This window comes from Sceloporus undulatus, chromosome 9 (genome assembly GCF_019175285.1).
Source record: "Sceloporus undulatus isolate JIND9_A2432 ecotype Alabama chromosome 9, SceUnd_v1.1, whole genome shotgun sequence".
Lineage (NCBI taxonomy): Eukaryota > Metazoa > Chordata > Lepidosauria > Squamata > Phrynosomatidae > Sceloporus > Sceloporus undulatus.
The window spans coordinates 22,792,119-22,818,425 of NC_056530.1; the positions used below are offsets into that span (position 1 = coordinate 22,792,119).

At 42.7% G+C, this 26,307-nt stretch overlaps 1 protein-coding gene and 1 long non-coding RNA gene across 2 annotated transcripts; one reads left to right on the plus strand and one right to left on the minus strand.

Moving 5' to 3' along the window:
* The first annotated feature begins 1 nt into the window (after window position 1).
* On the plus strand, window positions 2-15,352 carry LOC121915322. Its single transcript, XR_006100690.1, has 3 exons — window positions 2-58; window positions 2,073-2,141; window positions 15,268-15,352. It is a non-coding gene; the product is annotated as an uncharacterized LOC121915322 (long non-coding RNA).
* Window positions 12,251-26,003, minus strand: LOC121915321 (neuroglobin-like). Its single transcript, XM_042439469.1, has 6 exons — window positions 25,851-26,003; window positions 23,477-23,763; window positions 19,538-19,645; window positions 15,926-16,046; window positions 15,226-15,306; window positions 12,251-13,692 (listed from the first exon to the last, which is right to left on the minus strand). The coding sequence occupies exons 1-6, from the start codon at window positions 25,977-25,979 to the stop codon at window positions 13,618-13,620; spliced, it is 801 nt and encodes a 266-aa protein (XP_042295403.1). The 5' UTR covers window positions 25,980-26,003; the 3' UTR covers window positions 12,251-13,617.
* Between the last annotated feature and the right edge of the window lie 304 nt (window positions 26,004-26,307).

A 26,307-nucleotide genomic window follows, 5' to 3' on the forward strand; every position in this document is an offset into this window, starting at 1 on the left:
TGAAAGGTCATAAAGAGAAGTTCAGGGGTTGTTGTTGTTATTATATTTATTTATTTAGGTATTTATATCCCGCCCTTCAGCCCTAATGGCTCTCAGGGCGGCTTACAATTATTATTTTTAATCAGACAGTTCCCTGCCCTCAGCCTTACAATACTTATATTATTTTATATTTCAAATTTAATATTATTTATTTATATAGCGCTGTAGATTTTCACAGCGCTGTATATATTAATTTTATATTTGTATTAATATAAATATTTATACTAATTTATATATATATATATATATATATACACACACACACACACACACACATATAATTATATATATATATACGTCTATATATTTATATAAATTACATATTAATTTATATATGTACACATTTATATAAATTTATATTTCTATTAATATAAATATTTATATTCATTTTTATATTTATATATATATATACATATAAATATTTATATATATATATTTATTATTATTTATTATTGATATATATATAATAAATTTATTTGTAATAAATATATAGCTTATATTTTAAATTATATTACTAAATAATTATATTATGCCAATACTTATATAACTATATAATTATAAAATATAATACTTCTATAATTATTATAAAAAGGGTGAGTGTGGTGGGATTTACCTTATTTTTTGGGAGTACAACTCCCCAAAGCCCCAGCCAGCATGGCTTTGGTGCTACTCTTTGGGGGATGCTGGGAGTTGCAGTCCCCAAAAGTAACTCTTATCAGGCTTTTGAACAGGAACTTTTCACCAAATTTGCACACAGTGATACAGTATAGATCTGACCAGATGTCATAACCTCAAAGGAGGACAAGGCACCACAAAATGTAGGACATTAAGGAAAAAAATCATGACCAAACAGGTGTCCTCCTTTGTTTGAGCACATGTCCTCCATTTAAACCTTTCTGTCCAGGAGGAATTCCAAAATGTCCTCCATTTTTAGCATGATTAGATCTTATAACCATTATTATAATACAATAATATAATTATATATATATGTGTGTGTGTGTGTGTGTGGCTGTGTTATACATATGTTATAGATAGATATAGATGCTGCTGCTGCTGTCATAACCATAAAGGCACCACAATATGTAGGGCGTTCCAGAAAAATGGAGGACACGACCACAGAAAACCTAAAAAACAGTTGTATAAGTGTAAATTCGTGCTTCTTAAGTCCAAAATGCACAGCAGACATAATCTAGTTTGAGGTCAGTTTAACTGCCTTGGCTCAGTGCTAGGGGATTCTGGGAACTGTCGTTTATTGTGGTCCCACAGCTATGTGACTGAAAGGGCTAAATCATGTCTCACAAAACTACAGTTCCCAGAATCCCCTAGCACTGAGCCAGGGAAGTTAAAGCGGTCTTGAACTGAACCATTTCTACAGTATGTTTTTGAGCCTATATTACATTTGATATTGCTTTCTTCACAAAGAACCCCAGGAGGCAGATCTTTTCCATCCAATTTTATTCTTACAACAACCTTGCAAGGTTGGTTAAGCTGAGAGGCAGGAAGCGGTCCAAGGTTCATAGCTGTGAACATTTTGATCCCAAGCTCGGCTGTAAACCAATAACCTGACTCAGATATATACTACGCAGGGTTTCTTCATTCCGTCTCCAGACCTTATTCATCTCTTACAACAGCCTGGCTTTGCTTATTATTATTATTATTATTATTACAGTATTATTATTATTATTAGACGTTATTTATAAAGCACTTATAAATGCAGGTGAAGCATCAGGCATAAATTCTTCCAGAACATGGCCACATAGCCTGAAAAACCCACAAAAAACCCTATATAATTATTATTGTTGTACATTTTATTGTTCTTGTTGTCTCCTCCAATCTCCACCTTTTCAGACTACATTTCTTAGGGCAAGGACCGACCGTCCTTGTAGTGTTTACGTTGTGGATGCTCAGTTGAGTGCCATAAACACTGAAGGCAAATATGTAAACTGAATAATCATATTTTCATGATGTGACGGATACCGGGAATCCAGAATTAGCAGCCTAAAGGATAAATATATCGACTTTTGTTTTTCCAGCCCACCGGACCTTCTTTCACCTGGAGAAACAATGAAAGAAAAATGCATGCAGATGCAAGAACGGAAATGGTATGTAAAATAAAACAACTGCAATCACTGGGGAGGAGTACAGATGTCTCCGGGGAATAAAATTGTGAAAGGCGCAAAGGCCCTGGATGGATGGTTTAGGGAGACGGATAGAAGAGGCTGCAGATGGTAGATGATACAGATGGCAACAACTGTCTTGCGACCTTTAAAACTGTGCTCCCAGGGGACTTTTGCTGTTCTAGCTATAGGTTTTCTAAAGAAGCTGCTGTCAGATGGAATTTTTCCACTGTGGAGATTATAGCTCCAGAGGGAATCCGCATGGAGGAGAAATCCCAAAAGGGCAGCAGAGCAGTTCAGTATTGTAGCTTTTAGGAAGGAACATCTGGCTCTCTTGTTTACTCCACAAGGGAGGAAAGTGCATTGCCCCGTTTGATACATTATGCAGCGATAAGGAAGCGTAAACACGCCAGTGTCATGCAAAATCATTAAATAAAGGCTGGGGATTTGGTTGCCTATCTCTCTGGGGGGGGATACAGAGTAAATGTCCCAAGCTCCACGAACGGTAGGATGCTCATTCTCTATTTTGCTAGCTGTGCACTTAAGGTGGAGGTGAGCAATGCTTTTGAGGATGCGCCACTGTTTCAAAAAATCACAGAGCTGGCATAAAATGCCAGACACAAAGAAATTTTAATTCACCTGGTCATTTTCTTGTCTTTTGGTGCTGATATCTAATCATGTCAACTGAGCTGGAATCAAGGTGGAAGTCCAGTCTGGCTGTGTCCATCCGAAAGCATCCAGCATCCAGGATGACTGCCTGGTGACCTGTCTTTTTTTGAGGTTTGGTTGGGGAGCAGGGCAACAGAAGTTTCCTGTAATAACAAGACCATAAAATAAGGCTGAGTTTACAAAATCTATAGAGACATAGCCGTGTTTAGTCTGGAATATCAGTAGGCAAAGGGGTCTTGTAGCACCTTTGAGATTAACTGTGCGGAAGAAATTGTAGTACAAGCTTTCATTCTGCTTCTGAGGAAGTAGACCAAGTGTACAAAAGCTTATACTGTTCTCTGAAGATGCCAGCCACAGATGCTGGTGCAATGTCAGAAACAAACTCTTCTAGAACATGGCCACATAGCCTGAAAAACCCACAAAAAACTATGAATGCCAGCCATGGAAGTCTTTGACGTCTTGCTGATGCTACAACTTCTTCTGCACAGTTAGTCTCAAAGGTGCTACAAGAATCCTTTGCATACTTTGCAAAATCTAGACAGTGCAAACGATATGTAATGCCAAGGTGCATGAATGCAACAAAAAACACACCAGACAAAATATTATGACATGCCCTCCCACTATCATGATTTGGCAGGGATAGTCCTCCTTCATCCTCTGTTGTCCTACCTTTTCTGCTGCTTTTAAATTGTCCCAGTGTCTTTCTCCTCCTGCTTTCACCATTTGTCCTCTGTGTATTTCAGTTTCTGCACACTAAATGCAAAGTGCAAAAGGTATTTGCAGCAGGGGTGAGGCGAGGAAGAGTAGAATCATCCCCTTCCCAGTCAGCTCAAGCAAAAGCACACTGCTGCAGCCTCTCTTAGCCTGTCTGTTCTTCAGTCACAACCTTTGGCATCTTGACCCCCTTCTGGTGAATCTTGGCCACAGGTTCCTATATTAACAGTGAGTGTCAGATAAAAGAAGTGATACTTACAGTGTCATGGAACCAATTGCTGCTAGGAGGACGGATGGTCTGGTAAGGTGCAGGAAAGTCAGGTCTACTGATGCCATTCTCACGGAAGAAATCTGGTCATGCTTCTGGGCTCTAATCGACTTTGGTTCCATCCTCTCATACAGAGATGTAAAGAAGATCAGCCATTGAAATTGCAGCTGGGCCAATGTTGTTGCTGGCAGGACGTCACCAAAACCTCATCTGTTCTCCAAGGCACCTATTCATCATCCATTCTCCAAGACAGCCACCCATGTCACTTGGCCAGTATCCCCCTAAGCACCATCTTTATGGAGTTCCTGAACATCTCTATGCATTTGTTACACTGCATAAAGAGGGCACAGATCCTTTGACAGCTGAGTCCATGAATTTCCAGCCTCACTAGTAGAAGTCAAGGGAGCAAGAACCCTTGCAGTGCCCAGTGGGCAGCTCATTCATGGTGCAGGGGATGGATAATATACTTTCCTCTGCCTGGACAGAGTTCTACATTTCCACTGGAACATCTCTTGGAGTCTCTGTAAGAAAACCTTCGTGGGCTTTTCGGGATGGGAATGGCAAGGCAGGCACTTTATGGAGGGCTCGCCCCAGTTCTCCCTTTGCCATTTCTCCCTTATTTGGTTCAGGCGCAAAATGAGCTGAGACAGGATCTCTGTATGCTCCTCTTGTTCTTCCTGGATCACTTGCAATTCCAAGGTGAAGCAATCTAGGTTTTCGGCATAGCAGACCTATGAGACACCGAGTGGTATTGGGTGAAGGAAAGGTGAAATGGCATTGACATTTTACAGGGTTGTAGATATGGGGCAGGAGCAATATGAGAGTATTGCACTACAAACAACAAATCTTCCCCTCAAAGAATTTTTCCTGTAGTCCCCAAATTTCTTGCATTGTGAGAACCTGGTGGATTCAAGGGCTAAAATATTGGGATGCAGACTTCAGTACCAGTACCAGTGACCAGACTGACAGGTGGGCAGACCAGATGCCCACTGATAATAATGTTAATAATTCCTAGGAAATGTTCTCAGAGGATAAAACAATAAAATCACACACACACACACACACAGGTTCATATGCAACAACGATATTGCTTTTTCTTCTTCTTGTTAGATTCTATAATATGGATTGTATTGCACATGTGTTGCACAAATTGATCTTTTATTAATTTCATCAGCCCCAGCCCTGGATAGTTGTGGGGGTTTTGTTTTGGAAAGACAGGGTGAACATCTTGTAACCATGATTCCTCAGTATGGCACCTTTCAGATGTGTTGGACTACAACTCCCACTGTGTCGGCCATGCTGGTGCAAGATGTTGGGAGTTACACCCCAACACATCTGGAGCATGCCATTGACTTAAGCAATCAGATCAATAAGCCAATTTTTGGAGCAGGTTGTGCCAACAGACCTTCTTACTGAGCAGTACTGATGGAGGTGATACATACGGTGATATTTTGTGGGGTGTACAGTGTCCCGTCACTGCTGGAATTGCCCTAGACGAAGAAGATAGCAACAAATTAGGATGGTCAGTGTAACAAGAAACCGGTTGGGACTGTTATATGCTTTGCAGTTTCATGGAGCTCTATCAGAGTTTCTTGGAACGCACTTACTGGGGCTAACACTAGCTGTGGCCACATTGCAAAATTAATGCTGTCTGACACCGCTTTAACTGCGATTGTCAGTGTCCCACCATCTGCAATGCTAGAAATTAGGGAATGAGAAAAAAATGGTGGAAGATTATATTTAGGAGGGTTTCATATTTGGAGCAATGGATTGAAACTACAGGAAAAGAGATTCCACCTCAAGTTTAGGAAGGACTTCATGGCAGTAAGAGCTGTTTGACAGTGGAATACATGGCTGCCTTAGAGTCTGGTAGAGCCTGGAGCTTTTTAAACAGAGGCTGGATGGCCATCTGTCGGGGGTGCTTTGACCATGTATTCCAGCATGGCAGAATGAGATTAGACCAAATGGCCCTTGGGGTCTCTTCCAACTCTATGATTTTATGAATGTATGATTCTATTCTATACTTTCATAGAATCATAGAGATAGAAGAGACCGCAAGGACCATCCAGTCCAACCCCCAGCCATGCAGGAAATCTAAATCAAAGCATCCCCATCGACAGATGGCCATCCAGCCTATGCTTAAAAGACCTCCAAGAAAGGAGACTCCACTCCGAGGAAGGAGTGTGTTCCACTTACTTGGAATGGCAACGCTCTCATTTTGTTCCTCCCATAGTTCTCCCTGGCCGCTGTAGGTTGAAGTTGACATGGCAGCGAATGACAACATAAAAACAATGTGCATGCCATGCAGATGTGAATGCTCATACATATTTATTTGAGCATTTTGTTGTGCAACACAAGGGTGGCGTAGCACATGTCCCGCAGCACACCAGTTGTCATGTTACACAACTCCAGTGTAAAGGCTCTGTCTCTATGCACATCGCATGCGCATCTGCATTTTGCACCGAACGCACAACCCCCTCCAACAACCTTGAGCTGAATATGGATGTCCCACATCAACCAAAAATGTCCATAGGGAAGCTTGCTCCTGTGTTAGAAACCAACAAGATCCCAGCCAACGAGTCTCATATTTGAAATGTCTCTCTGGGATGTACTTTTCTGAGTTTGGAGAGCCTGGCAACATGTTACTTAAATCATGCCAACTCAAAAATGTCTTTAATCATGCTAAAAATGAACGTAATCCAAGCTCATTTCTCTAAACTCCCGCAGGAGACAAACAATGAACGCTGGAGCAGAAGATAGTCATGCAAAACAGGAAAGCAAAATGCTGCTGTTCCAGCTTTCTTTCTTCAATTTGTCTTATCACGTCTTACATCACAGATCATGTTTTAAAACTTCTAATGCTGATACTGGTCTTCCCAGACTTGGGCTGAGGATGTGGCCAAAAAGGACGCCACCCACCTGCTGGAGCTGTTTAAACAACGGGAAGCTGAGCGTGGTTTTTGTAATTCCTTCGCTCCGGCCCTATGTTTCACCATTGCTGCGTTTGTCTGGAATATTTGTATTCAAAGGGATCTTGTAGCATTGCTGAGCACAAAAAGTTGGAGCATAAGTTTTCATAAACAAATAGGTCTACCTCAGATGCAAGGAAGGGGAGTTAAGGGAGCATCTATATTGCAGAAACAATACAGTTTGACACCATTTGAAACACTGTAGTTCTATCTTAAAGGATCCTTGGATTTGTACTTTTGTAATGTCTTCCTTCTCTGCCAAAGCTTGCTGGTGCCTTACCAAAACTAGACTCCAGGATTCTGTAGGATGGAGCCGTGGACATTAAAGTTGGTTGCAAAATCTGCCTTTGACTTATACATGAGGTCGACTTATAGTTGAGTATAGATAAGTTAAAAACAGCATCATTAAAACCATTTGAAAAAAGTATTCCCAGCTCCTAAAGCAATCTTTGGTCCAACCCATGCACGTTGCCATAAGTCTTTTGCAAATGGTAGTTGTGCTGGCAGACCCTGCTGTTGTGACTGTTTTGCTGGAAAAGACAAGTCGAATTCCACCTCTATGTTGGGTTACTCTCTATCTACTCCCTTACAACGTCCACTTACCAGGCGGTGCATTATGGTTCTCAGAAGCCCGATGGACTCTACTGGACACCGGTGTGGCCGGCTGGTGGCCGAGATACTCAGGAGAAACACGGCCAAGAGGAGATTGCAGAGGCCCCAGGAGGCTGAAGAACGTGGGCTTTCTCCACCGCTGGGCATCGTGCCACGCTGGCAAAGCACTGCATGTATAGCCACATTGTTAGATGCTTCTGGAGTTTCCTAAAAGCAGCAGAAATTGCCAAGAAAACAAAAGCAAACAAGTAAAAAGACCCCCAGCCTTGCTTATCAGAACACAAAACCTCATGTTCGCCACCGGTGAGATATTCTGTTCTGAAAGCCAAGTTGCTTGTTTGGATCACAGCTGCCGGAATCGCCCAGCTAGCATGGGATTCGAGGAGTTGTAAGGAAACCCGACAGCTTTCCAAGGTGTGTTCAAAAACCCACCGCTCCTTGAATATTTGTTGCTGCGTAATGGTTCCTAACAACACTTGTAATAAGATTCTCCAGCTTTCCCAAATCCTCTGTCCTGTTGATTCACTTTTCCTCGCTCCTGTGGGTGCAAATGGAAGTTGTAATCCCACACACCCATCCAAGGAATTTTGGACATCGTATGGTGCTTTCCGTCCAGGATATCTAATCTAACCATTGGCAGCATCCTTACAAAACTGCAGTTCACAGTGTTATTTGGGGCGGGAACGCCACCTTGATAGTTACACCAGTTTATAACTGGTGCACCAGTTTATAACTGATAGTTACACCAGTTTATAGCTGGTGTCCATCTGAAGTGTCAATGCACCTTGTAATGCTCACGGTTTCCTTTAAAAAAATAAATACCAAACCTAATCGATTTCTTTTTTCCTTGAAAGTGCTCCCCCATAGAAAAGAGGGAAAGGTACAATTGCTTTCCTTGCTCCTTCTGGCCTCAGCATCTTAAATGCTTCGACCAAGTCCTTACTTTACCTCTGATATAAGTTGCAAAGAGGGAGCAGACCTCCTCGCAGTGCTCCTAAGCCGTCTGTCGCTTTTGTCACTTTTCCTCAGAACGGTTTCCAGTCTGATGATGCTCTTTGGAGGGAAGCCAGGTGAACATCTGGCGACAGATGCAAAGCCTTCTTAAGAACCACTTGACACATCTCCCCTTTTCAGGGCTCTCCTGGGCTCACAGAAGGAAGGATCTCTTTCCTGCCTGTGAAAAGAAGAATGTTTTGAGTCTTTGTTTTGCCACGTTGTGAGTGGGGAAAGACGCACATCAGTTGGGCATTCTGGCCCAAGCAAGGACATATCCAGTAGACCCAGAATCTATCCCCAAGTCCCAAAATATCCCCCTTCCTAAATGATTATCAGGCTGAGTGGTGTGTCCACACTGCACATTTATACGGGTTTGATTCCACTTTGACTGCCACAGTACTATCCTATGGAATTCTCAACTCTTTCTCTCTACTACTAATCCCAGGATTCTCTTGGAGGAAGCCATGGCAGTCAAAGTGGTATCAAAATGTGATAACGGTACAGTGTAGATACCTCTCATCACCCAGGACAGTTGGGATGATGAGAGATGATAAGGAAGAGATAATCTCCTTTATCTCTCTGTGTTTTGGAAAATAAAAAATACCCATCTCTTTGGAAGAAGTCCATTCAGGGGTCTGTGAAAGCCTGGAAAACCTACTTTGTTAGGCTGCAGCTCCCCAAATCCCCCAACCAGCATGGCCAAAGTCCCTCAGCTTTGGAAATTTAGGATTGCTTCTTGAAATATTAGATTTTTAAGTTAATACAGCCCTGATGGAAAATGGATCTTTGCAATAAATGACTGCCAGGGCACTGCAGATTAGCATCATATCTAATAATATCAGAGCAACAATGTGCCGCAGAAGATACTGACATGATCTGAATGCAACAATGAGTTGCATGACTATCAAAGGTTAAGCAGTCGTCTGTATGTACAAAACAAGACGGTAGAATACGTTTGTTCAAAAACTCATTGATTTTAATAGCCTTTTGGCTTGATGGCTTTATTTGACTTCAGTGAAGTTGTTAGTGGCCTTGCGTGCTATTTTTTTAATGGAGAGGCAGGAGAGATATGTAATAAATCATGATTATTATTGTTATTTTTGGACAGATCACATTCTCCAAACCATAAAATTAATGGACTGATTTATATGGTTTGGATTTTTGCATCCGCAGGAGGTCCAACTGCCTTTCAAAGACCTTGTTATTTTGGGAGGCAGTCTTTTCATAATCCAATGCAGCTTTTATTGGGTGTATGTGTGCTGTGTTTCTATTGCATTACACTCTAAACACGCTTTTAAACCCGTTTTAAAGTTGTGTTTTTATATTTATTCATCCATTTTTTAAATGTGTGCATTTATCGTTTTTAAACTGCACTCGCTGGATACGAGCTTGAATCCCATGTCAAGATAAAGGCAGAATATACATAATTTCTTGAATTAAGTGATACCAGTTAATCGTCTTTAAAAATATAAAAGGACAGGGAAGGTAGATGCAATATATTCCTGATCCTCTTAAGAACCACTTGACATATATATATTCTCTCTCTTTTGTGCTTTTCTCCATCCCTTTTTTTGGACACAAGGAGCAAAGGATAAAGCATCATTACAGATACTGTATGTTTGAACAGAGAAATGACTCCTTCAACCAGCATAGGGCTAGACCATGTTTTTCTACCAGTCATGTGTCTGCCATTCGAGTCCAGATCTCCCGTGAAGGATCACATCTCAAAGGTTTGTTCTGGCAGGTTTTTAAAGACAAACCAAGAACCCTGTGAAGCATCTTGCTCACTAGAGCCCCAGCTGCCAATAAAGACGCGTCTCCTTGACCGAGCGATCACATTGCTCACATGCCTTTGAGAATGCTGGTGCATGAGTTGCAAAGAGATACTGTATTTGCAGCTGGCTGCAAGGAATCATCTGCAACAGAGTTGGGGCATGAATGCAATTCACATTTTGGGAAGCAAAATGATGCTGATTTGCAGATGAGCAAATCTGGAGTGCCTTTCTCGCCTTCCATAGTCAGTGTTCAGAAATATGCTTTAAGTTTTGGATGCGTTCACTCACTGCCCTGGGGAAATGGTTATCACGCATCCTACTTATAAGGTCACACTCTAGGTTTGAGCGAGAAGCATCTATTCAACTTACCTGCTGGAATGGAGTTGTTCCAGATTCTGTCCAAGTGTTCTTGCATTGAGAAATGCAGTTTTCACAAACCCTGGAATGAAGCCCAGCCAAGCTTTCCAGCATTATCCCTACTCACCAGACCAAAGGTACATCACTGATGTTCTTCTCACATCCTTCTGGCTCTTCTTGGTGTTGTCCGCATTGAGACCGGGGGACACGCCACACACTCCACTAGCAGTGTTGCATGCACACCCTGGATGCTCCAGCCCTTGCTACCCCTCTCTTGCTTCAGGGTGACTGCTCAGCATTAAAACAAGACGGCGACTCCAAAACTATGCGCTGGCTGCCCCCTCAAACCATCAAGGGCTGCCAATACAATCACTCAGCTTCCCTGCCAGCAGCCAGTTCTGGTTTACAAGCCATCTCTGATCTCAAAGCCCAGTTTCCCAGCAAGAGTTGAGTCACAGCAAGAATAAAAGGGGAAGAGGTCCAGTGCAAAAGCAAACATTGGAAGCTCTTGGAACCTATTCATGTTGGGACGAATGGTGCGTTTTTTTGTTCCATCATGTCTCAGTGGCCACTGGAGAAGATGGGAGTGGTGCTTTCCACTAAAGGTGGGTTGAAAGTGGTGACAAGTGGGCACCCAGAAATGGGAAGCTGGCTCCCCAGTAATAGTACTGTACGGACTCACGTATACATCTAGACATTTTAGTCAAAAAATCGACCCCAAAAACCTAGGTCGACTTATCTATGGGTCAATGCAAATACTATACATTAGCTCCTTTCAAAAAGGAAACATCCCCTGGTGCAAGGCAAGAGTACAATCTGTCCTGAAAGGACTGATCTCCTTCCATTCTCTCTTCCATCCAGCCTTTAGTGTGAGCCAAAAGAGATATGCTTGCCATGATTTTGTAGGCATGCCTTGAACCTGCTTCAAATGCATTTGCATCATTACTCAAGTGGTGACAGTTGTGAACAACAGATATGGTTCCATAGTGTGAACAACAAACCAGAGTGCATGAACGAGATTATTTGCATAAAAAACCCATCAGTTGTCTACCCAAGTGGACACACTGTACATCTGCAAGAAACAGCAATTATGCAATGTCCATATTAATCGACAAACACTGATGCACATCAGGTGCTTCTCATGGCTATCCAGACAACTGCCTGGGACTGCAAATGTGCATTGGTAGGGTCTGATGTGTATTGGGACACAGGTTAGCTAGTGCTGAGGATCATCAGGACACTCTTGCCAGAGACCTGACGTGCATCTTCACAGTTCACTAGAAGGGCTCTGTAGTCACCTTAGCTATGTAACTAAGCAGTGTAAAGCTATACAGTACAGTATGGACTGTGATATAGAATCGCAGCCCGTTTTGCAAATTTAGGCCCAGCTGTCCAATCTGATAAAGTCATTTTGAATCCCGATCCTTTCCTCTGATGCATTTCCTATCCTTCTTGACTAGGTGCCACATGCAAATTCAAAAAGCACGCCTTCTGTTCCCATATTCTATTCAGCCTTTTATAAAGATCTTAAAAACATCCAAGCCTCTTGGATTAATCATGCTTCCCCTTTGCAGATGTGCCTTCTGGACATATGAGAATTCAGAGTAGGGCTGAAGAGAACAACACTGAGAGCGAATGGTGCAACGCGAATCCTTTTTGCTGGCGGTAGACTTATCGGTAGAGCCAGATGCACATTTGGGACACTCTGATGTTTGATGTTCTGTTACACATCTTTGCAATTCACTAATAGGGTTTCTTAGTAGCTCAACTTAAGCATATGTAAAGTTACATAAAGTAAACCATGATAGAAAATTTCAGCCATAACAATTTGTCATCAGTCAGTTTAGATGTTTCTTGTTCTGTTTTATGCTGCTTGGTTTTACATATTGACACTATAACTATATTACATTTACTTTTAATTATTGCATTCAAAACCAGCGCACATGCATACCATGATTGCCTATGAGAGCAGAAAAGGAAAAGCATGCTTCGTTTTCAGATGGTACATACATGCGCTACATCAACTGGCGTTATCTCAAAAGCAGTTTTTCCTATAAGAACGCTTCTGTTAAGATGGACGGAAATGATTTAATGATGGATTAATCTTAATCAGTAGTGTTCAGTTAAACTTTGCAGCAACATGAAAGGTTGGGCATCCACATTTGGAAATTAAAATTGCTCCAAGAATATGCTGCAAACAAATCATTAATGGGAAAGATGAATTTTTTAAAAATGCAACCTAAGTCACAGACAAACCATGTTACAGAAGTGCTTTGGAAAAGCCAAATGGAATACAGATGCAAGAAAAGGAACAGAATTACTGCAATACCTATGCTGCTAAAAAAGCTTCCAGCCAGACAGAAGATGAGGAGGAAAAGTGGAGGACTGGGAGGGTATAAAAAGACTTTGCAAAAAGGAGCTTCTTTTATCAGAGGTTTTGTTAACCATATATATCTGTACAGTTATCTGTATATAAAGAACCCAAAGATACAGCCGTTAGTCCAAATGCATTTGGAGGAAGTAGACTGAAGTCTAGGAAAGCTCCTGCTGCCAACTTCTTTCTTTTGACCAGTCTCAAAGGTGCTACAAGATCTCTCTCCATACTGTATATAAAGGTTCTCATGGGGACCCCAGCTCCATATTTATGGTCGTTCCAAGACACCCCTGAAACCCTTCAACTTTCGAATGTTTTTTTTTTCCTGCCGGACAAAGATATACCCATAAAATGCACAAACGGGGTGGAAAAGACCCTCTGAAAAATGCACGCTCCTTGAAATGCTTCTAAAAACCCAGACGTCCCAATTGGAACTGCAGGACCAGACTGGTGGGAAGTCCTCATTTTAAGGAAGCCAGATGTTCAGCTCCTTGTCCCAGATTCTACTACTGCCAACCCCTGCTTTGAGCAGAAGTGACTTCACTGCAAACCACTTGTGTGTCCTATAAGAGCTGCCCTTGGGAGAGAGCGAGGAGTCATAAATAAGTAGGATTTCTAAAGAGTCCAAAGATGATCCTTTGATAATCCTCATCCAGAGCAGTGGAGGCTGGCCAGACTTTCTTTGGAGCAGAGTCAAATGTTGTACAGTACTCTTTCAATGTAAGGACTACTTTGTCCGGGTCATCTGCTGCTCTTTGTAGAAACCTCTCCGCATGGTGGCTGCCAAATATTGGAACAAACTCTGGGGTGGTAGAGAAAGAAAGAAAAGGCAGACACTTATTGTTCTATGCGCTCTACTAAAAACAGTAGACAGGGAGAACTGAGAAAGGTTTCGGTGCTAAGAAAGGTGCCTCGAGGAATAAGGACAGAGCTGTGAACCAAAAAGGAAAGCTAGGACGTTGCTTCCATTCCAAAGACATCAAATGCAAGACCCCAGCCATACTTGTCGTTTTGCTTTAAATCTGATGTACGCTTATGCTAACTGCCTGGTTTAGATAAACAGCCGCAGATGGGGCTGGACTGCAGGTGCAAGGAAATCAGATGCTGGATGGTTTTCCTTTAAAAACACAATTGCAGAGCTTGAGAAAATTAGTTTTAGGCTACAACTCCCAGTGAACACAACAGCTCCCAGAGTCCCCCAGCTCCTAGCCTGCACACTAGACCTCCCAGAATCCCCCAGGAAGCATTCATGATTTCTTCAGAGGAGTACATAGAGAGATCTTGTAGCACAACTGAAATAAAGAAGTTGGCAGCATGAGCTTTCTTAGACTTCAGTTAGTCTAAATATTATTATTATTATTATTTACAATTATTATTGTTTGTACGCCACTCTTCTCCCAGCACTGACCGGGACTCAAATGCATCTGAGGAAGTAGACTGGAGTCAACGAAAGCTCATGCTGCCAACTTCTTGCTTTCAGTTGGTTTCAAAGGTGCTGCAAGATCTCTCTACATTCTACAGACAAACACGGCTATATCTTTGAATTCTGCAAAGGAGCTTTGCCTCTGAGGCTGAGAGAGTGGGACTTGCTCAAGGGTCACCCAGTGGGTTTCCATGGCTGGCCGGGGATTCGGACCCTGGATTGCCAAAGTCCAACACTCCAAGCACTACACACCATGCTGCCCCGAAGACGTATGGCAATTCAAAGTGCAAAGACTGGATGAAAAATTGGGGAGGGGGGAGAAATATTGGCAAGGGTCTGCAGGGCTCCAGCAGACAGACCCGAATGCTGCCAATGGCTTTTCCTTCTTCCCACGGAGAGGGAGGGGGACCCTGTAAAAATGCCTAGACAGTTTCTGCGCTTCTAAAAACATTTTTGCAAACACAAAAGAAGCAAAGATAAGCTGGCATTGCTATAAGTCACTTATCGCTCTGAGTGAAAATAGGAGACATCCTTATCAACACCAAGCCAGTGTTTTTATTTTATTGTATTTGTTCACCTGCTGTTTTCAGAAGACACTGCCTTGTTCTAGTCTTGGATAAACAGGCCTTCTTGCCAGGGTGACCAGGCGTCCTCCTTTTCCAGGACGTAGCCCTACATTGCAGCCTTCTGCCCAGGAGGAACTCCAAGGTGCCCTCCATTCTGAGCATGATCAAGGAGCGTGAATTTACATTTACTTGTATGAGTAAATAGGACGGAGCCACGACAGTTAAAGTGGTGTCAAACTGTACTAATGTTGCAATGTGGCAGCAGCTTACATCAGCCCAAATGTCCCAACGCTTTCTCCTGGATATTGGGATGAATAAAATTGTAATCTCTAGAAACTATTCTCACCTCCCAGGCCTTCTCAATTTCTGGGGTCCACGTTTCTTTCAGGATCGGTTGGACGGCTTGGATGAACTGAGTGCCGATGTACTGCAAGGAAGAAACCAAGACAAGAAAGTGGACTTTTGCAAAGAGGCAAGTGTGTGACCATATTCTTTATTATCACTTTTGCTAGTAAAAAACACACAATTATAGCTCTATGATTTCGCTTTAATTGCCATAACAGCATCCTATGAAATTTTGGGATTTGCTGTTTAGAGAAGCGTACTTTGAATTCTCAGCCAGAGAGTATTTGTGACTTCCTCAAAAACTGACAAAGGAGTTTATCACACAAGAGGAAAGCACTCAAATCCTGGGAATAAACGGGGATTAAATCTAGGAATTGCCCACAAAAGCAGGATTGTTTGCAGACGACATTGCCATTATCCTGGACTTTACCCATTAATTAAAGTGTGCAATTTGGCCACTTCTTATTTTAGGGGAAATCCCCAAAGTAAAAAGCGGCACATTTTGGTCACTTTATTCACAGGTTAAGTCTGGGATAATGGCGACGTTGCATGATGTCGTCCAAAAACAATCCCACCTTTGCGGGATATTCACGGGATTAAAATCCTATTTATCCATGGATTTGGGCACCTTGCCTCCCGTGTGATAAAGTCCAAAGCGTTTATCTTTTATTCCGGTCACAATCTCTCATGGAAGTCCGTACCTCATAATATTTTGGGGGAGCTTTATACCGGCAATGGCTCCTGCCCAGTTCGAAGGCCAAGTGTTCCAGCTTCTCCTCTTGGTCCAGCCGTGCCACGCTCTTCTCAATGAAGGACATCACCCTGGCAAGGGAAGGGAAGAGGATTCACAAACCAGTGAGAAATCTGGGAATCAGAATGACTTTCCCCCCAAAATCAGATTTTAAAATCCTGTTTCTGCAAGAGATTTAACCAATTTGCCTTCCTATGATAAAGTCCACAGAGTTGGAAGGGACCCTTGGTATCTGCTGGGGTTTGGTTCCAGGACCTCCTATGTCTACCAACATCCATGGACGCTCAGGCCTCATAAATATTCATTTTATTATTTAATATACAGTACAATAAAGTAATAAAATATACAATGATGTAGTAAAATAGTGTCTCTTATATAACATGGGAAAAATCAAGATTTGCTTTTGGAATGGTGTTGTTGGAATATTTTCAAGCCACAGACGGTTGAATCTCTGGATGCAGAACCCATGGATATGGAGGACTGAATGCAGCCACTTTTTAACTATGTTTTGTTTTTAAAGGCAGCAGATCCCAGGTGATCTTGGAGGTTAAGCAGGGTCAGCTGTAGTTAGTAATTGGATGGGAGGCCACCAATAATACTGGGTGCTGTAGATTTCAGAGGAAGGAACTGGCAAAGCCCCCTCTTGCATATTCTATGCTGGAGAAAACCCTATGAAATCCATTGTGGATAGGCAACCTGAAAGCAAATAATAAGGTTGCTAAAATGGCTGGAACTAGAAGATGTAACATAGAATTTAGAGACATCTTGTCTCTTAATCAAATAGAAGCAGATCCAATTTTTTAGGGATCCAGGATTCTCTCAGTATGAGAAATATGTTCCCAAATTGTTACTGTTGTTGTTGTTTTCAATGGAAAACGCAAACGCTTCCTGTAAGAAACAACTGTCCTTTCCCCTTAAACCTTTTGTCACAAAAACCGCAGTATATTTTGGCTGGCAGTTTAGTTGAGGAATTGTTTGCCAATGGGGAACTGTTGAATCCTGCAATTGTTTACAGATGGCAAAGATGTTAAACAAATGCTCGCTCTATTGATTATCTCACAAAGTCAGGAATTTCAACAGCTCATGCCAATGCTTTAGTGCAGGATTGGGAACTGTGTGGCCTTCCAGTTTTCTCGGACTGTAACTCCATCGTTCATTGGCACTGGCAATGTTGGCTGGGGCTGCTGGGATTTGTTGTTCAGGACTGCAGTTTCCACTTCTGCTTTAGGGGAGCTTGGACAAAGTTACTTTTTGGAATAAAACACCCAGCAGCCACACATCAGTAGATATTACATAGTTGAGAAGAGGAATAGCCCTTCTCATGTCCTGGTGCATGAATCAAAACAATTGGCAGATGTGCCACAACATTACAGCAAAGACTCTTACTAGTGAGATCAAGTACAAAATCCAAGGTGCACCTAGCAAATTGTTCTTCTATTTACCTGTATTTCTATCCTGCCTTTTTCCCGGGAATGGTTAAAAAACATTGTTAAAAACCCAGCAGCTAAAATGCAATCAAACCATCAGAAAACAAAGTTAAAACCTGGTTCAAACATACATCATTAAAACACACTCAACCGCATCCAGTGCATTGTGTAAGATGGGCCTTATATTGTCACTCATCAAATCTAAAGGACAGATGTGAATGGCAACCCTGCGTGATCTGAAGGACATCAGACTTGATCCTTAGGCATTGCTGGATTCTTCTCAAACAAACAGGAAGAATGAGCCACTCCTGACAGCATCTGTTCCATAAATCCAGAGAAGAGGAAGGAACAGCCTTGGCTCCATGGACCACCAACATAAATATGCCGAAAGAGCCAAGAGTCCAGGGAGAGAAGCAGGAGTGAATAATGGCCCATTGCTGCTTACACTAAAGTGCCCATCTAGTTGGGTTTTGTATAGGGAATGGGCACATGTGCCATTTTGCTCTTTGCAACAAGACGCCGTGGACTCTGGCAAAAGTTTATTGGTGTGCACGCAACTGTCTGCAAACACACACATTTTAACAAGGGCTCCTTTGTTTACTCCGCTGCTTGACATCTTAATGTTGTTTCAGGCTCCAAGTTAATGGCTGAAGCAACTTGACCAGGGCATCATGCACTCCAAAGTATGTGCAAGCAGGTCAAGCCACATACCCAATTCTTTCCTGAAAGCATCGCCGCAACCAACCCTCACTGGCCTTCCTTTAACACCAGATGCATACCTCCCAATTGGCCTGAGTGGCCTGAGTTGACAGGGACAGTCCGACTGATCCTCTGCCATCCTAGTTTTAAAGCTGATTTGGAAACGTCTCCGTTTTTGTCTCTTCTTTCTACGTTCCTCCTTTGTCTTTTTACTTCAATGGTTGCAAACTTAATTCAAAATATAGTACAGATGTATTCTAATTCTGCTGAGTGAAGATGAGAAGGAAGCCTTGAAATCCTATCCTTCCCGCTTGTCTGTTCTTCCTCATTAATCATTTTTACTATCCTGACCACATTTGGATGTTGCTTGGCCACATGTGTCCCACTTTTCATATGTGAAATGTTGGACTACAGTATGCAGATCCACCCGTCCACATTAATGAAGCCTTCAAAAGATTTATGGAGATGTCAGGATGAGGAGGGATGAGGGTGCTTGCAGTCCAATGCATCTGGAAGGCATCAGGTTGGAGAAGAAGGGTGAGCTATTGGATATTGGCTGAGACAAAAGGATTGCAAAGACTGAACTATAGTGGATCTTCCCCACATAGCCTCAGAAATCCTGTTTGTTACCTTGCAGCCTTCTGGAACTAGCTATGCAAAGCAAATTGTAAGAAAAAATAACACTTGAACATATACATACACAGACGCAGGTTAATGTCCACAAGGGCCATCTAGTCCAAACCCCTGCCATGCAAGAATATAAAACTAAAGCAGTCCAGAAAGACAGCCATCCAACCTCTGTTGAAAGACTTCCAAAGATGGAGAGTCCACCAGTTTCTGAGACAATCTATTCAGCTCTTACAGCCAAGAGGTTCTCCTTCATGTTTAGGTACAATCACTTTTCCTATCATTTGGATCCATTGCTTAGTCTCTGGAGCAGAAGAAAACAAACCAGCTCCATCTTCTACTTGACATCCCTTCAGATGTTTAAAGACAGCCATCCTGTCACTTCTCAACCTTCTTTTCTCCAAGCTAAAGATGCCCAGCTCCTTCAGTTGTTCCTCATAAGGCTTGGTTTCCAGACCTTTGGAAACCTGGATCCAAAGTAAAGAGGAATCACCAATGGACTGAGCTTGAGGAATTGCCTAGTGATTACCCAGGGAAGGATACCAAGGATCAAACATGGATAAATGTCTTATCCGCAGGGTTACTGTCAGTTGAGATTGACTCGAGGGCAGTGAACAACAACAACAAAAATACCCAAGGAAGGACACTGGGAATCTTGCATAAAGACAGGAACCATACTGTATGTGTTGCTCTGCAACTTGTCAGGAGACAGACTTAAAGCAGCACCCCTCCGATGCCTAGCAAGTGCAGCCAGAAAACCCCTGTGGTCCGCACACCTTGGACCCAGCAAAGCCAACCCTCAGCCCTACCTGAGTCCATGCGCTTGCAGCTCCTTGCTCATCTTCAGCTGGTGCAAGTCATCAATGTCGCGGAAGAGGAAGAAGACATCTTTGCACTCTGGATGCGTCTCAAAGAGTCTGGAGAACAGAATCCTAGAGTTAGAAGAGACCTCAAAGGCCATATAGTCCAAGCTCTTGCCATGCAGGAATACACAATCAAAACATCCCCACCCCAACAGAACAAGGAAAGGGAGGACGCAGTGAAGTTGGCATGGGCAAGGAAATGTCCCATGATTGTAGCCACGAGGCTGGACTGAGAATACAAAAGAGTATAGCTTTTGGACAACAGGGTCATGCTGGCTGCAGGGACCTGGAAATTGGGAATCCCAAAAGCAATTCCCTCCAACATTGATTTAATTATTTGCTGTTGTTATTCCCTGTCTGATGCTGACTCTATGGCCTTTATCACATGAAGGAGATGGGGAATTTATCCCGTGTTTATCCCAGAAAAATCACGTAACTGCACAAAACGATTTCACACAATGTTGCACAAAACCCGCCATTAAAGTGTTCACAAAGCAGCATTGACACACATCTTTTCGCTTTCAGGATTTCATTTGCATGTCTGATATCACTTTATTTGTGCGATTGTGTGTGATATTCATTCGCACAATTACTTGCCACTTCCGCTTCATTGGCGGGATGCTTTCAATGCGCTTTAATCTCTCTTTAATGCCGAAGTCAGCCCCAGTCCGATAAACTCCTATGGCAACTCGCAAGGTTTCTCTTATGAACATTCAGGCAAGAGATATTGCTGATATTGCTGCTGGTGGCTCTGGGGCTGCTCTCACTTAACTATAGTATTACTGCCCATGTTTCATGTGTTTAACTGAATTGACTTTTGAATCTTTTACATGCAAGACTGTCAATGCCATTTATTATACGTTGGACTTTTATTCTGCTGTTCTTGCTTGCTGTATTGTAGTTTAACACCTTGTATCCAAAAATGGCCTTTGGTCTAAGCATTAATAAATGACTTATTAGATTTTCTTGGCACGTTTCTTGGTGGGGTTTGCCATTGCCATCCTCTGGGGTTGAGAGAGTGTGACTTGCCCACTGGGTTTTTATGCTCCAGCGGGGAACTGAACCTTGATTTCCAGAGTCACAGTTAAATTAAGATACGCTCTCAAACCGCCGCACTTCAATGGATGATGGAGAGAAATCCAAGGCATGCTGTTGACAGAGGAAACAGCAGAAAACCGAGGTGCTAACTTGCTAATGAGGAAAGGGATGCCAGGAGGGTGTCTATTGCAGAGGAGCAGCCTGGGGTGAAGACCAAGGAGGCGCTCTTTATTAACTTGGGCCTTGTTCCCGATGCAGCCTTTTTAATGCAGCGGTGAACATGGCAAGCATCTTTGCCTAGAAATGAAAGACTGGGGGGGGGGGGAACGTTGATTTTTGACAGCAAACCAAGCAGGAGCTGCCAAGGGCTCTTCAGCCGGAGGAAGAAAAGGGACACTCACAAAGACAGCCTAAAAATAGAGAAGTTATATATTCGCCGGCGCTTTCCATCCCAGAGATTCATTGATCTGCTCCTTTCCTCCGACCCACTTTCATGGACTTATTCATTTATTGTATATTAAATATGAATAGCACAAGCAAAAATGTGTTTGCTGCCGTGCGCCTTCAAGTCATTTCCGGCTTATGGTGACCCTAAGGAGACCCTATAGTGGGGTTTTCGTGGCAGGTTTCGGCAGAGGAGGTGTGCCATTGACACCTGAGGTTGAGAGAGTGTGACATGCCCAGTGGGTTTCTATGGTTGAGCAGGGATTCAAACCTTGCTCTCCGAAGTCATAGCCCAACGCTCATCTGGACATACAATGTGGCAGTTCTCTATATTATTTTATTTCCTTAGAAAGAACAGGTTCCAAAAGCTTTATTGGCAATGATGTCATATGGAGAAGAGCCCAGAATCCTCAAGCCATGTTCCCTCTGGCCTTTCTATTATGGAGGGTGTATCTTTGCTTATCGGTTTGATAACGTAGAATTTGGGAATCGAGAATTCCCTGTTGGACTATCTTCCCACCCACATCCAGAGTTTTCCAGGAAAGGAGTGACTATTATAACAGTGAAACTCAGAATTTGGGGAAGTCCTGTGCATTTCTGCCAAACCTTCCCGAACCCCCATCACTCCTCACAGCCCCCTTTCCATTGCATTATTTTACAAAAGTTAGCAAACATCCAGGTATTTTTCTTGGCTTTTTACTGGGGTCAGTCTCTTTTTTCCCCATGAAACAAATGGATCATTTCGCTCTATGTAATGAAGTATGTTCGCTTTTGAATTCTGGTTGTTGATCTTAATGCATCTTGACATTGTAGCCAAGAAGGCCGCCATTTCGTGATATTCAGACAGCCTGGAATTAGCCAGTGTGTTCAGTTATGCTTTCATAACCATGTACCGAAAGCCTTCGACTTTGTTCGTATTCTATCATAACCATCTTTTTCTACAAAGAAAGGCATTACGGGAGTTGTACTCCAAAGGAGTGAGTTTCCCAGCCTTTCCTCCCACTTTCTATTACCGCTGCTCTCCAAAAGCAATGAAGATTGGGCATTTATTCCAAGCTTGGACATGTTCTTGCATCTGAGAAGAGCGATTCTCATTGCCAAGTCATCGTATGGCCAAAAAAACTCATAGCAATTTGATGTAGCTGGTTTGCTACAAGACAAATAAGTTGTCATAATAAAATAAAATAGAACAAAATAAACAACCCAGATTGGGCCGATCCCACCCGGCTTCTGCAGAACAGAGGGCAGATCAAGAGTCCTAACATGGGATGGGAAACACAGATTCTGGTTCGCCGGAAAGAGTGTTTTCCTTTGGGTATCGTTACTTTGCTTCCCTCCTTAGGTTTTCCTCCTTCTAAAGCCACCTTGAGTTTGCCTGACACAAACCAGACTCCTGAAAATCTCTGCTTGCAGGTCAAAAGCAAGTGCGGAGGCCAAGAAAAAGACTCTTGGAGTGAAAGAAAGGAACGGAGAAAAGGAGGAGGTACATATCAATTCAAGATATCCTGGCGCCTATCCAGTCAGAAAGTCAACCTGCTCCCCAGGGCTTCTCAGGAGCCAGGATTAAAGCATCCTGTGGCTGAGCAAGGCTATTTCTGAGCATGTACAAAGTGCAACCTGCTTTGCTAGGGTTGCCAAGCCAGGAGCATCCCAGGGTCTGAGATTTCAGAGCCAATGTTGGAGAGCTGGGGACACCACTTGCATGAAACAGTTCTGATTTGGCAAGGATAGTGCCTATTAATCCTCCTCTATCTTCCCTTTTAAAATGGTCCCCTCTTTGCTGTCTTTCTATCGGCAAGTAAAAAAAATAATAAAAATAATAAGGAAACCATTTAATTTTTTTTAAAGTGTACTGTATATATCCATATATAAGTGTAGAAATTTAGGCCAAAAATTGACCCCAAAAACCTGAGTCGACTTATCCATGGGTCAATGTTAGTACTGTATCTTAACTCTTATTTAAAAGAAGGAACTATCCTCTGGTGAAAAGCAAGAGTATAATCTGCCCTGGAAGCACTTACCCTCTGTATTCTCTCATCCATCCAGCCTTAAGACGAAGCACAAAGAGTTAGGTCTGCTGGAATTTTGCAAGTTCTTTGACATTGTTTTGCTTTGCTTCAAGATCCTTTGCTATATGGCCCTACATTTTACACTCGACTTATCTGTGAGTCATAGCAAAGTCCATAATTTTGGCCCCAAAGCTTGCCCTCAATTTATACATGAGGTTGACTTATAGTAGAGTATATACGGTAGTTTCCTAGTTCAATTAGGTTTTAATACTGACTTTTTGCATCTTTTGGGATATAATATTTTTAATGTGAAAGACACTATGCATCCCACTCTTGCAGGTAAAAGATGAGATGTTCATAAAGTTAACCACAACAATAAGACTACAGCCCTTACCTGATAAAGACGATAATCCCCACTCTTGCAATGTCTTTGTGCAGGATTTTCCAGGACTCCCGGATCAGCTCCTTCTGAACCTCTGAAAGCGGGAACGATTCTGTTGCTTCCTCATCGCCCCCCAATTCTGTTTCCTCGTTCAAATCGAACCCGCTTTCCAGGGAGGAGCACGGTTTCTCTTCCGAAATCGGCGCATCCTGTGTGACGCCGGAGCCAGATAAGGCACAACCCATCTCTAGCCAAAGTCCAGATCGTCCAGCCAATGTTCTCCTTTTCTTCCACAAAACCTAGAGCAAGCGCAAGATATCAGAACTCACCAAGGCTGGGAAATAATCCAGTCTGGCACCATTTCAACTGCCAGGGCTCAATGCTGTGGGACCCTGGGAATTGCACTTTGATGCGGCACCACAGCTCTCTGGTTATTATTCCTGCCATTCTTATATGGTTTTGCCATCGCTTTCACTGTAGCCAGGTTGATCCCATGATTATTTTCATGCAATGCAGTATATTCTGGGTTTTCATGCCTCCAAATGACAAGAAAAGAGATTCCACCTAAACATCAGGAGGAAACTATTTACTGAAAGAACTGTTCAGTGGTGGAACAGACCTCCTCAGTGGACTCTCCATCTTTGGAGGTCTTTAAAGAGGACATCTCTCAGGAGTTGTGTATTTCCATGCAGCGGGAGGTTGGAGCAGATGACCTTTGGAGTCCCTCCAAATCTGAAGACTTTTTGATTCATTGTTTTGTTTAAAAAAACAATCCCGCAAGAATTCAAAACTAATAACAACCTGCCTGCCAACGTTGAGGCCCCTTTGTCTTAAAAAATAATCCTAAAGTCAGGCCCTGAGATCCAGGAAGGCTTATTATTGCCTTGTTTTATTCTGCATGTACTGTTTTTAATTGCCTCTTGTTCTGGACATAAGATGCCCCCAGAGTTTGCTGTTCAGCTACGAGAGCAGAGCAGCTCACGAACATCCCAAAACAAGTGAATAAACACAGCAATTATATATATTCTCTGTGTCATATCCACATCTATCCCTCCGACTGTCCCGATTTGGGAGGGTCAGTCCTGGTTAATCCCCTGCCATCCCACTTTTCCAGCTCCTTTTAAAATGCCCCGGTCTCTCTCTTCTCCTTCCACTTTCCTCTTTTGTCCATCCAATATAAGCACTAACTCTGAACCAACAGGTTAATTTTTTTAGTTGATTTATCATGGACAGAGTGGACAATTGGGGACCCTTGTTTGTTTTTAATGCTAGTTTGATACTGGTGAGAGAGGAAGATACTGAAGATTGAAGCCACTGGTTGATTATCTATAAATTAACTTTGGTCACATGAAAGTGTGGTTAAGAGGATTCGATCAGCTGTGGTTGAATCATCTTCCTTGCAGGGCAGCCAGTCCTAGTGGTCACCTTCTCACGTTTGCAGAAAGTTTTTCCAAGCTGTATTAAGTCTACACTGGAGATACAGGACCGACAAAGGCAAAGGACTGAACTAGTCAGTGGCATTTGCCAAATCTTTAGAGACCAAAGATGTCAACACATGAAGGAGGGGGAGATGTTTAAGGTAGCAAACCTACTCAGAAAACTCCCATTGAACTTAGTGGGGATTCCTTCTGAAGATACATGCATAGGATCACATTGGATCACATTTAAAGAGTGCATTTACACTGCAGAAAGAATGCAGTTTGACATCATTTTCACTGTCACGGCTCCATCCTACAAAATCCTGGGTTTTGTACCAAGGCTACAAGGGGAGGATAAAATGAAGATGTCCCAAATGAAATTTGCCTTCAGTCCCCAGTTTCTAGCATTTGCAGCAACTTAAATTTTCAGCAGGTCATTTAGAAACAGAGTGCAGGCATCCCAAGAAAAGAGGCATTGGCATGCTTTGGCAGAAAGGGATAAAGACCTTGTAAAATGACAGACCTCAAGATTGCATAGGCTGGAACTACAGCACTTAAAGTGGTTTCAAACATTATTTTGATGGTGTAGATGCACCCATAAGAGGCAACCCCAACTGGAATGAAATTGCAAGTGGAGGGCCAGCATCCCTCTAGTTTTCCTTCTGCCCAGTCAACATACCATTTTGTAAGCTCTTTGGGTCAGAGAGCATGCTTAAGAAGCACAAATTTACATTTCCATGAGTGTTTCCAGCTTTTAGTTGGTCATGTCCTACCTTTTTCTGGAATACCCTACATTTTGCAATGCCTGGTCCTCCTTTGCAGTCAGGACATCTGGTTATCTTGTCTGGAGAGCATGCTTTGCACTTTAGTGGGCTGGAGACCCACAACATGAGAATGACAGCTGACATTAGGGGGACCCTACAAACCCCCCCAATGATGAAACAAAGACCATAAAATTGCCTACTTACCAGGGCAAGATCTTTTGCAGAATGAGATCTAAGATCAGATGTTTTCAAGGTGGAAAATCCAACGTGGAGAGAAGCAACAGGCTTCTTTTCAAAGTGTAAGGGGGAAAAGTCTCTCCTTGCACTTTGCATCAATTTCCTTTGCGCTCTCTTTTCTCTCTGAGGTTCCTCTATGGCAGGTGAATCTCATAAGTAGCCAACAGCAAGCAGAGGCTTCCCCAGGATCCAAGAGACTGCCTTATTTAAACCAGATGCACACACATACCCAACCCACCCACCCAGAGAGCTGAGAAACATCCACTTAGCTCTCTCCTCCAGCCTGCTGCTCTTCCATTTAAATACAGATTGATCATCATTTTCATCGCTCTCTCCGGCGCATGAAAGGCATGTTCAGTTAATGGATGAAAGATGGGCTGCAAGTGCCCATCTGTGAACAGCACCGAGTGCCTTGTCTGCATTT